The 13,135-nt window shown below is 39.8% G+C and overlaps 2 protein-coding genes across 4 annotated transcripts in view; one reads left to right on the forward strand and one right to left on the reverse strand.

Annotated features, from left to right (window-relative positions):
• Rab3gap2 (RAB3 GTPase activating non-catalytic protein subunit 2) overlaps positions 1–8,476 on the forward strand; it is a 76,850-nt gene extending 68,374 nt beyond the window's left edge. For both annotated transcript variants that reach the window (XM_042681576.1, XM_042681577.1), the window contains exons 29-35: positions 249–284; positions 1,340–1,414; positions 1,778–1,996; positions 3,545–3,634; positions 3,834–4,052; positions 5,043–5,201; positions 5,493–8,476. In XM_042681576.1, the coding sequence (XP_042537510.1) occupies positions 249–284; positions 1,340–1,414; positions 1,778–1,996; positions 3,545–3,634; positions 3,834–4,052; positions 5,043–5,201; positions 5,493–5,648 (954 nt within the window). In that variant the 3' untranslated portion in view covers positions 5,649–8,476. The remainder of the gene's footprint in view (positions 1–248; positions 285–1,339; positions 1,415–1,777; positions 1,997–3,544; positions 3,635–3,833; positions 4,053–5,042; positions 5,202–5,492) is intronic.
• A 182-nt stretch (positions 8,477–8,658) lies between these two features.
• The window catches only part of Iars2 (isoleucyl-tRNA synthetase 2, mitochondrial), a 49,267-nt gene continuing 44,790 nt past the window's right edge, over positions 8,659–13,135 (reverse strand). For both annotated transcript variants that reach the window (XM_042681838.1, XM_042681839.1), the window contains exons 22-23: positions 10,672–10,816; positions 8,659–9,166 (exon numbers count right to left, since the gene is read on the reverse strand). In XM_042681838.1, coding sequence (XP_042537772.1) covers positions 9,024–9,166; positions 10,672–10,816 — 288 coding nt within the window. In that variant the 3' untranslated portion in view covers positions 8,659–9,023. The remainder of the gene's footprint in view (positions 9,167–10,671; positions 10,817–13,135) is intronic.

Raw genomic sequence — 13,135 nt, forward strand, 5'->3', positions numbered from 1 at the left:
ACACACAAAACATGTTTATAAAATTTTTGAAAATGATTACAAGCTCAATGTCATGTTTTTGTGATATACTTGTGAATTCCATTATAAAATTAATTGGACCTACTGGTAACCAATTATTTATAGGTCACATACACTTACTGTTGTATTTGTAGTTTGTAAGTCTGATTACTTTTAAATGCCTAGTCTATTGTAGTGCCTTTTTATTTAAATTTTAAATATTACAATATTTTGTGTCCTTTTTGTCTCAGGTTGGAAAATCACCAAAGGATAGGTTATGCCGAAGGGTAAGTGAATCTCTTAATTATACAAGTACAGTTGTTAATCCTAAACTTAACGTTGTACTTGATTAACTGAAGAGGTGAACTATGCCTTTTAGCATTTGGATGACACAGCAGGAGATAAGAGAAATAGAAACTAATATATTAAGGAAGTGGTCATGAACTATGGCCAATTTTAATTCACCTTTCCAGACTGTGAAGTTAGCATGTTTAAGTTTTCTTAAGACACATTCATCTTTGGACTTTGAATGGTACAGTAACACGCTATGCCTCCCACATGTTAATCCAGCATCACATTGAGTCAGAGGCATTTGAGTAGTTTCCTTAATCTTCACATATGTAATAGCCATTGTTCAAATACAACATTGCTCTAAATAGAGTTCTAATCGACAGATACTGTGCTTGTACTTATGGCTACTTTCACTCAGAACTTTTACTCAAAACTTTGAAATATTATTAAAAATGGCTTAAGAAATGCTGGGACACAGGACTCTAGCCCTCATTAACTAGCTGCCCACAGCATGAATCTAGTAGTTCTCAAGCTAAGGAATTTTAGTTTTGTTCAGAAGGTTCAGTTTAGTCTCTCAAGATACAGTGAAAACAGACAAGGCTCTTTGATGATAATATTTCATGTCTCATGTCTCTGTATTACCTGTATCTATTTCTTGGTAAGTTGAGTAGCAATGTGGAAGTGTCTTTATAATACACAAAGAATACTAGTTTTTTGTACCCTTTTATGTGTATATGCTGGGGGCTGATCCCATAGTTTTGTATAGTCTAAGCACATGTTCTACCATTGAGCTGCACGCCTTCCTAGAACACAACTTTTTTTTAGCATACATTTTTATTAGCATTATCTGTGTTACTTCTCAGTAGCACAATTTTAGGATAATAAAGGAGAACACTAATTTTTTTTTTTTTAGGGAACTTAAATATGCCTATGACTTCAAATTCTTGTCTGTTCAGAGTAGAGTAGGGTGAACAGATGTGTGGAATCTTCTTGTTTTCTGCTGCTAATAGCTGTTTTGGTTCAGGACTGATTATGTTCCATTTTGAAACAGGATGTGGGGATGAGTGACACAGCAATGACATCTTTCCTGGGCTCCTGTTTAGACCTTCTTCAGACATTACTAGAGGTAAAAGTGGTATATTCTAGCCAGCTATGGCAGCATATTTGTAATCTAAGCAGTCAAGGAGGCTAAGGCAGCTCAAGACCGGTCTGGGCTGTGTAGTGAGACCCTTCATTCTGAGTGGTGACTAAGATATTAAGTAATCTGAACTTCACTGGCCTTAAGAAAAGACTGCTGTGATGAGATTATTTTTCATTTTGAGACTGATTTAAGTCCAACAATAGTAGTATTCTTATTAGACTTGATATTCTTTTACTATCATGGGGGTATAGAACATGGGTTTACGCTTTGCTTCAGGAAGTCATCAGGATATTAGTAGACTATATTTGTCCAGTTCTTAATTCAGTCCTGCATTCTGCAAACCCTTAGGCAGACGTTAGCAGGGATGAAATGCAAGTGCCTGTCCTGGACACTGAGGATGCTTGGCTCTCTGTGGAAGGCCCAATCTCCATAGTGGAACTGGCCCTCGAGCAGAAGCACATCCACTACCCACTGGTGGAGCACCATTCCATCCTCTGCTCCATCCTCTACGCAGTCATGCGCTTCTCTCTGAAGACTGTGAAGCCACTTGCACTTTTCGATAGTAAGGTAAGTGAATGTCCCAAAAGACCTGAGAGCCATATAAGTGTGGCAGGGTAGCAGACACGCAGATTTTCTTACTAAATAAAAGTTGTTCAGTTCTGTGTGACCTACGTAGTTCATATATCTTTCTTTGAATGCCCTAAGGGACTTAGGGTTCCTCATATGTAAGATCTGCAGACTCTCACCCTGTTGTGTCCTGACTCAACTTTGCTTTGCCTCCTGAATTCCCTGTCTTGGATGATTGATGGTTTTAGTGCCTTCCGCATGAGTTAATTAACATATTCAACAGAAAGTACCTATTAACAAGTTTGCCACATGGTAAATAATAAATAGTATAGTTTTAGACCTCTACATCTAAGATGTGGAAGCTATATCTGAAAATGCTCAGGATACTTTATTTTCAAAAGAAAAATTCAAGGTATGTGTGGCGGGGTGGGAGAGGGAGGCATTGCTCAAGTGGTAGAGTACTTGCTAGGTTCAATCCCAGTACCATAAACAGTAAAATAATAACCAGTTGTGGTAGGGTCGTTTGCCCAAGGTATAATCTGATTGAAAATGGTGGGTTTTGAGATAGACACTTGGTCTTCTGACTTAAAGATCAATGCTCTTTGTTCTGTAGTACATTTCCTGCCTAGGAACTTCTTGTGTACTATCTACTGATACTCCTGATTTTTCTGACTTACTCTACTTAACTCTTAAGATATTTTAAATGAGTCAACAAATACTTTTTTAAAAAGATTTAGATTACATAGGCTTAGTACTATTACTGCTTACCAGTTGATCTCAAAACTTAGTGGCTGAAAACCACTAATAATTGTATTTGTTTGCTTTTCAGTGGTAGGGATCAAATGCAGAGCCTTGAATATGGTAGACAAGTGTTCTGCCATTGAGCTATATCCCCAGCCTAGGGTTTTTGTTTGAAATAGAATCTTACTCTGTAGCCTAGGATGTGCTCAGAATCATCCTCCTGTCTGGACCTGGAATTATAGGCATGTACCACCACCTGGCTTCTAACCTCAATTTTTGGGTTAGGTATCTGACTGTATCTAGATGCTTCTTGCATAATGTCTCACGTAGTTATAGTTAGCATATTGACGTGGGATATTGCTTCATGTAAAGGCTCAACTGGGATGGGGACAGTGAGCCACTTCTGGGCCTGTTGGCAGGATTAAGTTCTTTGCCATAGATATGTTTCTCTCCATAGGGCAGCTCAAGGTTGCTGTCTTCCCTCACATGTATGAGTGCTCAAGGCAGAAGCCACAGTCCTTTCTTGGGAGTGATGTGCTGTCACCAGCCCCCAGTCTAGAGGATGGAATGGTCTATGGCATGAATACCCTAGAGGAGGTGGCCATTGGGGACCACTGGCTGCCCCCCACATACTTTATTACTGTCATAAAAAATTAAGTAGTAGAACTGTTCAATGCTACTGTTTACAGAAAGAGTTAAAGTCAACCATAAACTATTCATAATTCAGTGACTTGTTTTTAAAAATCTTTTCTTTTTTCCTCCCTTAATAACTCGTAATCAGCATTTTCTTCATTTCCTTCTATTTAGGGAAAAAATGCGTTTTTCAAAGACCTAACTTCAATTCAGTTATTACCAAGTGGGGAAATGGATCCAAATTTTATTTCTATACGACAACAGGTAATTTACTGTTACTGGATTTCATTCTTGTTTCTTGGGAAGAAAAAGAGGATAGCAAAAATCTAGCTGTCCTTCAAAAGAATGAGGTATTCTCAAGAGCTAGTTTCCATTTTTCTGGACAGTGAAAGTTTTAATGAAAGAGTCACTGACAGAAAACCCATACTAATGAAGCACTGCTCTGTCTCTCTCCATTCTCAAGTTCTTGTTGAAAGTTGTTAGTGCAGCTGTTCAGGCCCAGCATTCAGTGGCCAAGGACCAGGACTGTTCAGAAGAGGCAGCAACTACTCCTGGGAAAGACCCAGACTGGCCAGGGTTGGCCATGGACTTATCCCATCACCTTCAAGTTAACGAAGATGTAGTTCGAAGGCATTATGTGGGGGAGCTCTACAACCACGGAGTTGACCACTTAGCAGAAGAGGTAATAATGACTCGGGAATGCTAATGAGGCTGAGGTTACAAAGCCAATGGGTGGCGCAGTCAGTAAAGTCTCCAGAACAGCTTTTTGCTTTTTTGTTAGAACTTTGAGGCAAAAATGTAGAAAAAAAGGAATACAAATTGTAGCTAAATAAATTCCTAAGTGGGGGGAGAGTAGTGCAGAGGTGGGGATGGGAAGGGGAAACAAAGGAGGAGGCAACAATGCTTGATAAGAAATGTACTCATTATTTTGCCCATGTAATTGTAACTGCTCTGTACAGTATTTTCACAATAAAAAATAAAATAAGTAAATTCCTAAGTGTTCCAGGCATGCTCAGTATACAAGGATAAATCTGTAAACAAAACAGGCAATTCTTCATGAAATTGATAGTCTTCCAGAGGGGGAGAAGAGCATGATAAATTGTGTTCTGAGCATTACATGCTATGAAGAAAATAAACAGGGCCATAGCAGGTAGTGAGAGAGCACAACTGCTGAATCCCCAAGGTAAGACGCAGCCAGCCACTCAGAAAACGAGAGAAGTACAGAGTATATTCATGCAAAGGCCCAAGGCAGGGGCTAGCTTGGGTGGGTGGAGGACTAGAAAACCCGGTGTGCTTGTCAAACACAGGAGTAACGAAATATGACGTGAGGAGGGGGGCTGGGGGACCCCAGCACGGACAGTGTCGTGCCCACGGTCATTCACGGTACATTCATGAGGCTGTCAGCACTCATGACATGATCTTACATACCGTAATCCCTTCTTTGTCAAACACTTGAAAGTAAGACATTATACAGTTCTCCTGCATTGAAAAATTATGTAATAAAGGAAAACTAGGGCCCATGTTGGAGAGTCAGGTTTAAATGCTAAGTTTCCTTGGGTATATACAAGGCCACTGCTAAAAAGTCAACTAGGATCTCCTCACTGGCAGTTACTTTCTAGAATAGATGACTGCTTGGTGCTCACTGTATTATTTCTCCTTGTTCACACTGCAGGCCATTCTGCAGGTCCATGACAAAGAGGTGCTGGCCTCTCAGCTGCTGGTGCTGACAGGGCAGAGGCTGGCTTATGCACTCCTCCACACCCAGACCAAAGAAGGGATGGAGCTGCTGGCTCGACTGCCACCCACACTCTGCACTTGGCTGAAGGCAATGGTAAGTACAGTAGAATGAGAGCCACTGGGCACTGGTGGCTCACACCTAGAAGCCTAGCTACTCAGGAGGCTGAGATCTGAGGATCTGGGTTTGAAGCCAGCCCAGTAGGAAAGTCTGTGAGACTCTTATTACCAAACACACACACACGCACACACATACAGAGCTACAATTTAGAGTATAATGTTTTGTTTTGTGTTTTAACTGGGAAATACCTATTGCAATGTCTTAAGCCATTCACCATTATTGACTGGTAGTGCATGACTAATGGGTTATTTTGTGTTTGATTTACAGAACCCTCAGGATCTTCAAAACACTGAAGTGCCCATTACAACAACCGCTAAACTAGTAAATAAAGTAATGGAGCTGTTGCCAGAAAACCACGGGCAGTATAGTCTAGCCTTGCACCTTATTGAAGCTGTGGAAGCCATATGTATTCCTTCTTTATGACACTTACCTATTGAAAATAGTCTAAACTTGTGTGACTAAAACGTGAATTAGTGCATGGCCATTTTACATAGTAAGAGCTGGAATTTTATGGAATATATCATTTTCTGTTTTTGTAAAATAAAAATATATATTACTTTCAAAAAGTGCAATCTTGGGTAAAATCCACTCCTTTGGTTAATACTGGAGATAAAATATGAACAAATATTAATTATACTATACTTAACAATACAGATGTTTACTGTTTGTTTTTAATTCAAACCCTTCAGTAGTTTTGTTGTTAAACTTTGCTATTTAAATTGGTTATAATTTATCGATTATGTTCTTATAGAAGCCTACATTTCATCCTCTTGTTGTGACAAGATTTAAATGTGTTCATGTCCAGTCACAATATGCAGAGTCAGAGGAACATCCTGCTTTCCTTTAAAAGTGCTGAGCAAGTTTGCTAACAGGCTGCTTCTGGCACAGCTCTCTTCCTGGGTGTGCTGGGTGTTGCCAGGCATCTTTCCAAGGTGCTGCCATCTGAGGAGGAGAGGAAGGAGTTTGAGGCCTTCAGAAGGGACACGGGTAGCACCCGTAACTTGTAGTCCTTGCCAAAACAGAGGATCTGGGATGCAAATGCAGCAAAATCACTATGATGTATTTGCCCAAGTTGTATCCACATCAGGAAATTGTAAAAAAAAAAAAATGTATTATCTTGTAAAACTTATGTAGAAAGGGGAGGGGATTCTAAAATACTTCAGTCCACCTTTATTTTTCCTACAAGTGTTTAGAAATGTCTGCTTCTAGGGTTGGTAGTGTAATCTGTCCTTGAGAATGTTCAGGAAAAGTGCTTATTGATACTCTAGCTTTAGCAAACCTACCTCACAGCCGGGTTGAAAGGATACAGTACAACTAATTTTGTACCCTACAGTGCCTAGAGCAGTCCAAGTGCTAAATAAATATTTTTTGATCCAAACCAAACTAACCAAAAGTCTGTAAGAAGTGTGTTGAACTCCACAAATACAAGTATGTATTGTGGTGCGTGTTTGGAATGAAGACACACTGTGCAGCTACGGTATGGGTCACAGCTTTTCATAGTCACGCATATGATACAGAACTTGGTTTCTTCGCTTCTTGTAAAGCCATTTCTAGCATTGAGCACAGTTGAGGAGGACTTCCTTCAAGGATATAATATCCAAACGTGAATTTTTTTTACTAAAAGATCACATTCAAGCAAGACCCGACTTAACTGTTTATGTAGCTATCAACTTTCAAGTCTAGAAAGAAAAATATCTCAGGTGTTGAGTGGCTGTGGTAGACATGTTGAGTCTGAGGTGCGGGTGGCATAGAGAAGCAGCACGGGGAAAAGCCTGAGCTGGTCCATCCTCCTGCCTCACTGATCTCCCCTCCCCCTGCCAGACACAGCCTAGAATCCTGTAAGCGCATTGAGCTTCATGTAGTCGCTTGTTACATGTGTTCTAAGGAATTAGTTTTTCCTGTGATTCTCAAAATACTCTCAAAGTAGTATGAATTTAGGAGGGTGGTCAAAGAAACTTGGGGTTATAGATACTACTAATTCCATTTATACTTTTTTTGGGGGGAGGGTGAACTTGCATTTTAGATAGTAATAAAAACTTACTCTGGAAGGTTCCATAATCAAATCTAGGGATACTGAAGAAAAAGCTGAAATATGGTTCAGAGAACTCTTTCAACAAATCATTGAGTCTATTAGATTTGTCATCATAAAACTTAACGTATACAAAACCTGAATTCTGGGTTTAATGGTTAGGAAAAGCAGTTAAATATTTTACTGCTTCACTAAGGGCTTTTAAAATAAATCTGATAACAAGAAAGAAAAATGAAGCAGGTCATGGTGGCACATGCCTATAATTCCACCTACTGGGGAGGCAGACCCAGAAGGATCTCAAGTTTCAGGCCAGCCCAAAAAATTTAGAAGGCCCTGGATTCAATCCTCAGGACCACAAAAAAAAAAATAATTTAATATCTATGTATACATTCTATTACACAAAGAGCTACAAATAGCAGAATTAGGTTTTACATAGAATAGGCATATACAGGTAGCCCAGGTTCAGAGAAGCCAATAACCACGAGTGTTTCCTACAGACACTCCCTTCCTTAAAGTTACATACTTTTTACACTGCTAACGTCTACTTTATAATGCTAAAGGAAAAAAGAGGTGTTCAAATAATTATAACTACAAATTACACCTAGACATAGAGAAGTAGGTAAAGGAGATGTAGATAAATGTACATAAGGAAGTATATAGCACCAGGCTCCTAAATGCTTCAGATTTAGAAAAAGGGGGGAAAAAAATCTGTGTTTTATAACATTTCATCTAAGATCAAAGTCAATCCTTTTAAATTGCCTTTTTAAAAACTGATGAATTGTAATTTAAAATCACAAGAAAAGTTAAGATTTAATAATAAAAAGCTTACGCCGATTATGTTCATTTGGCAGTTGCTGTGGTCCTCCTCATTTATAAGAGACAAATACTTTCACAGTGCCCCAGAGCAGAGGTACAGGCCTCTCCTGGTAACAGGAATGGGGCGGAGGGTTTCTGAGCTCCTAACAGATAAATGTCTGCTGAGTCAATTAGCCATTCTCAGAAAGATTTTAATCCTATACTGGATTGTTTATAAAATGTTCTTTTATCTGTTGTACTGTAAGCAGAGTGAAATTCTGTATATATTGCTATTTTCTGTGTTCATTGTTGTGAACTTCTTGTATATTAGTGAAATAAATTTTCAGCTTTCTTGTTTAACACTCACAGACGTAAGTATTAAGAAATTTCTCCTCTTAAAGAATAAATGTGGTGATTTTTCCCCTAAGCAGCAGTTGCTGGCTGTTGAAAGGTCCGATGCAGCAGTCAGTCGCTGGCTGTTGAAAGGTCCGATGCAGCAGTCAGTCACTGGCTGTTGAAAGGTCAGAGGACGTCTCACCTCGGGGGCCACCCATCCCACTCATGCAGGCCACCTGTTCACCGTCCCAACACTGCATTGACATCACTCACTAGTTTTCCAGAGTGCCTTTATTTTCAGACATCAAGAACTTAAAACACTGAGTCAAAAAAGGTTTTTAGAAAATATAAAACATATTCTGTGGAGCCATATTGGAAGCAGTATATTCAGTGTCCATGTTCTGAATAAGTCTGATACAGATACATATATGTATACAGATACATATGTATATCCACATGTATATATATACATCATTATTTCTCAGGAAGCAGGAAATACTTCTTTTATAGTTTTCATTTTGACCTCATCCTTTAGTAATTACTTTTCCACTCCTTATCTAAACCTTGTATTTCTTTCTGACCTAATGCATCCCATCAGTACTCTTGGGAGTGTTCCCAGAAAGCTGCTAGCACCAGTCTTACTTTCCACCAACCACCTCTGCACATCGGGGACACAGTGTGTCTGCAGACTCCGCAGTGTACTTCCAGCAGCGGGGACATTTTTCTTTAGAAGTTGGCACAACAATTACTTTATATGAAGACTCTTCACGAATATCACCACCTATAGACAAAAATACAGGGGGAGTATTTCAAATAGACCATTTCATTTTGTTTCACTACTGCCTAATTGGTTTAGTTGGGGCTCCTTTTTCTAAGACTTTCTGCTGTGATAGCTTCTGCATCATTTGGCTAGTAACCTGCCACAAGGATGACATTACTTGGCGAATGAAGACAGCCAAGGAGGGAGGGAGGCCCTATGGGATCAAACTAGCTGATTTTTACCCAAGTCACCGAGTTCTGTACCTGCTCAGGCAGAGCAGGCTTTCTAGCTCTCAGCCCAAGTATAGTTCTGATGGGTCACATTGCCTCTCCAGATACATACACTTGACTAAGGACTTTTGCATACATGCGTGCATACATGCATGGGGCTTAACTGATTGGCTTTTTCATTCATGGTTAGAGCTCTACCGCTTGAGCCACAATTCTACTTCCAATATTTTTGCTGTTAATTGGAGATAAGAGTGTCATGGACTTTGCTGCTTAAGGCTGGCTTTGAACTGCAATCCTTAAATCTCAGTCCCCTAAACAGCTAGGATTACAGGCATGAACCACCAGTGTTTGTGACAGGATTTTTTTTAATATCCTAAATGACTGTGACTACTTCAAAACTTCTTGGATTGGCAAAAAGGCCTTTATCTAATACTAAAACTTAGATATTACACTGATTGTGAAAAATATAGTACAAGAGAATTATTTCTAGTCACGCAAAAAAAAAAAATTAGGTTAAGATTGTGACTAGATCTTGGGAGATAGAGGCAGGAAGATCTTGAGTTTGGGGCCAGCCTGGGCAAAAAGCAAAACCTGCCTAAAGAAAAAACAGGTGGGGTTTGGTACACAACTCATATGGGAGAGGGCCCATATATGCCCACAGCCCTAGCTTCGATCCTAATACTCCCCATCCAAGTTTTTGAAAATCAGATGAAGCCAGATCTTCATAGAGAGAGTACTTACTGCCAAGCCTGAAATTCAGATGACACCTGCAAGTTAGCTTCCTGTCTCTCACGGGCACCTGAAATCTATTACAACACCTGCTGCCTACTCTACTAATTCTATCCCACCTTTCTTTGCTCCTATTCATGCAGATAAACCAAGTTGACAAAGTACCCTATAAAGCTATCTGCAGCTGCTGTGAGAGCATGGTTAAGTCCTACTCTAATTTGGGCTATGGATGAGGACATTTCAGAATCAGTACTGCAGGGTTGGGCAGGTAAGATAGGTACTAGGTAAGATAGATCCTAGGACACTGTATCAAAGTTCAGGGACACGGATGGGAAATGAGAGTAAAGCAGATGACACAGACATAGACGGTCACTCAGAACAAGTGAATTCGTCTTCTATCATTAGCCTTCACTTCCCAAGGTCATCAGCAAGGACACTTGAGGTCTGGCTTAGACACTTTCCATACAAACATATTTCAAGTCCCTATGAGCCCCTAGAATAGTGCACACTGAAAGCTGGATAACTCAGTTCTCTAGACACTACTTGCTGCTATCACATGCTTCTTACCTTCTAAATTGATGAGGAATGTCCCGGTAAGCTCAATTCCATCCGCAGTCCTCTCCCGAGGGTCCTGGGCCAGTAATGTTGACTGTGAAGCCATCATTAGCTCATTCAACTGAGAGGTGCTGGAGGTTTCTTCAGCTTGTAGCATCTGGAAGTGAGCACAGACACGTAACTAGTTAAATTTTCACCATCAACTGAGGTAGGATATCTACTGGAATATCTTCTATGCTTTCCTTCACTAACATACACACATACACACACCATGTGCTGTTTACCATCCTCACTTTACAAACGAGTAATCAGGCAGAGACTGTCTGCTTCCCAACCAATAGTGAAGTTGCAGCTCAGCTCTAGTCTCATAGCCAATACTTTTTTCCCAGTATCATGCTTCTGACATTTGAGGGCAAATTAAGACACTGTATCTAAACAAAGACATGTTTTAACACCGTGGATTAATGGTTATGATCTAAGTACCCAGAAACCTAAAGTACACTGAATTTAGATGTCTGATACACTTTTGTGGGTGTGAATTTTATTTTATTGTGGTAGTAAACTCAGGGTCTCAAACTTGCTAGGAAAGAAATCTACCACTGAGCAATGTGTCCAGTCCTTGTTTGCACTAGTTTTTGATGGGGTCTCTTTCTTGACTGGGAGCACACCTGAACCTCAATCTTCCTATTCTTTTGTTTCCAACAGCAGCTGGAATGACAGGTGTGTGCAATTGTGCTCAGCTTCTTTCACTGAAATGGAGACTCAGACTTTAACTGACCCTGTGTTCAACTATTGGTTGAAAAGAGGTCTGCCAAACTTTTCTGCCTGGGCTAGCCTGGAACTACAATCCTCCCATCCTCAGCCTCCTAAGTAGCTAGGATTATGGGTGTGAATCTCTAGTGCCAGGTTCACTAGTACAGTTTTTATTTGTAATTTTGACCTTCACAATGAGTTGTGATATTCCTTAAAATACATACCCATGAAACTGAGATTAGTTTGGTTTTAGCAGGTTCACCCAATTAGTAGCCAACAGACGCAGGACTCTTAAGTGACAACTACTTCCTGGGATTCTTAGGAAAATACATGTGGTTTTTGAAAGAAGTCTCAAATACTTTTTCTGGTATGATCCAAAGCAAGCTATAATCTTCAGATTGCTATTTATAACAACTGAGGCCCAGGGAAGCAGTGTGTAAGGGAAAAGTACAGGATGAGTTGGTACAGCCTGTCTGAGCTCACAACTTCAGTGTTTTCATGTACTAAATGAAGGGGTTAACACTTCTCAGCTTCCAAATATTAACATGCTAATACCCGTGTTTGGGTTTTTGGGGTTTTTTTGTTTGGTTTTTGGGGGGATGAAGGGGGAGTTTGGCCAGGACTGAGCTTTAAACTCAGGGCCTCATGCTGGCTTGGCTGGGGCTCCATCACTGAAGGTACAATTTAAGCCTAGATTTTTGTTAAGTTTTGAAGTTGGATTCTCAAGGAATTTTATGGCTTTAAAATGGGAATCATCCAGTCTCAACTTTCTAAGTAGGATTATAAGCATGAAGCACTAGTGCTCAACTAATAATTATTCTTCTGTAATCAATAATCTACCAATAACCTAGCTATTGCAAGCATTGAATCTTTATTACTTTAATTACATTATTAAAAACTTGGGCTGGTGCAGTAATCTGTAATCCCAGAGAGCTGCAATTCAAGCCAGCCAGTGCAAGACAAGTAACTGAAAGCCCCACACCAGTAAGTTGGGCATGGCAGCATGCACATGCCATCCCAACTACATGGGAGGCATAGATAGGAGGATTGAGGTACAAGCCCAAACAAACACATAAAACCCAGAAGTGGCGCTGTGGCTCAAGTGGTAGAACACTAGCCTTGAGGAAGAGTTCAGGGACAGTGCCCAGGCTGAGGTCAAGCCTCACAACCAACCAACACAAAATAAAACAAAACGTCAGATCCTATTAAGAAAATAACTAAAGCAAAACAGGCCGAGGGGCACAGGCATAGTAAGCATGGCTCTGGGTTCAAACCTCAGTACCACTAAAAAGTGTGCATAAAAATTGAGGCTATCAACGTAATTAGAGGGTAAGTTTATTTTTTTTTAGAAAAAGTTGTCAGTAAAACCTAAAAAATATATTCAGTCCCAATTCTGATCTTAAGCATTAACTAAAGAAAAAACTCTCAGTAATGTGTTAGGCTTAAGCTAGGAAATTAACCCCTACGAATATTAGGAAGAAAAAAAATGTTTAGGAAAGAAATTTTGATGGGCCTTTTTGGGAAATAATTACGGGATGTATGCTCTGAGATATACAGGATAGTTTGCTAGCTTGATAGTGTGTGCCTATAATCCCAAAAGTCTCAAGCATAAAGTTCAAGGCCAGCCTGGGCTACACAGTAAGACCCTACCTCAAATAAAACAAAGCAAAACAAAGTATTTTCTCCAGATCACATGGAATTAGAGACAGATGTAATTTTTGAG

This window comes from Dipodomys spectabilis, unplaced genomic scaffold (genome assembly GCF_019054845.1).
Source record: "Dipodomys spectabilis isolate Male_0828 unplaced genomic scaffold, ASM1905484v1 ptg000069l, whole genome shotgun sequence".
NCBI classification, from domain to species: domain Eukaryota; kingdom Metazoa; phylum Chordata; class Mammalia; order Rodentia; family Heteromyidae; genus Dipodomys; species Dipodomys spectabilis.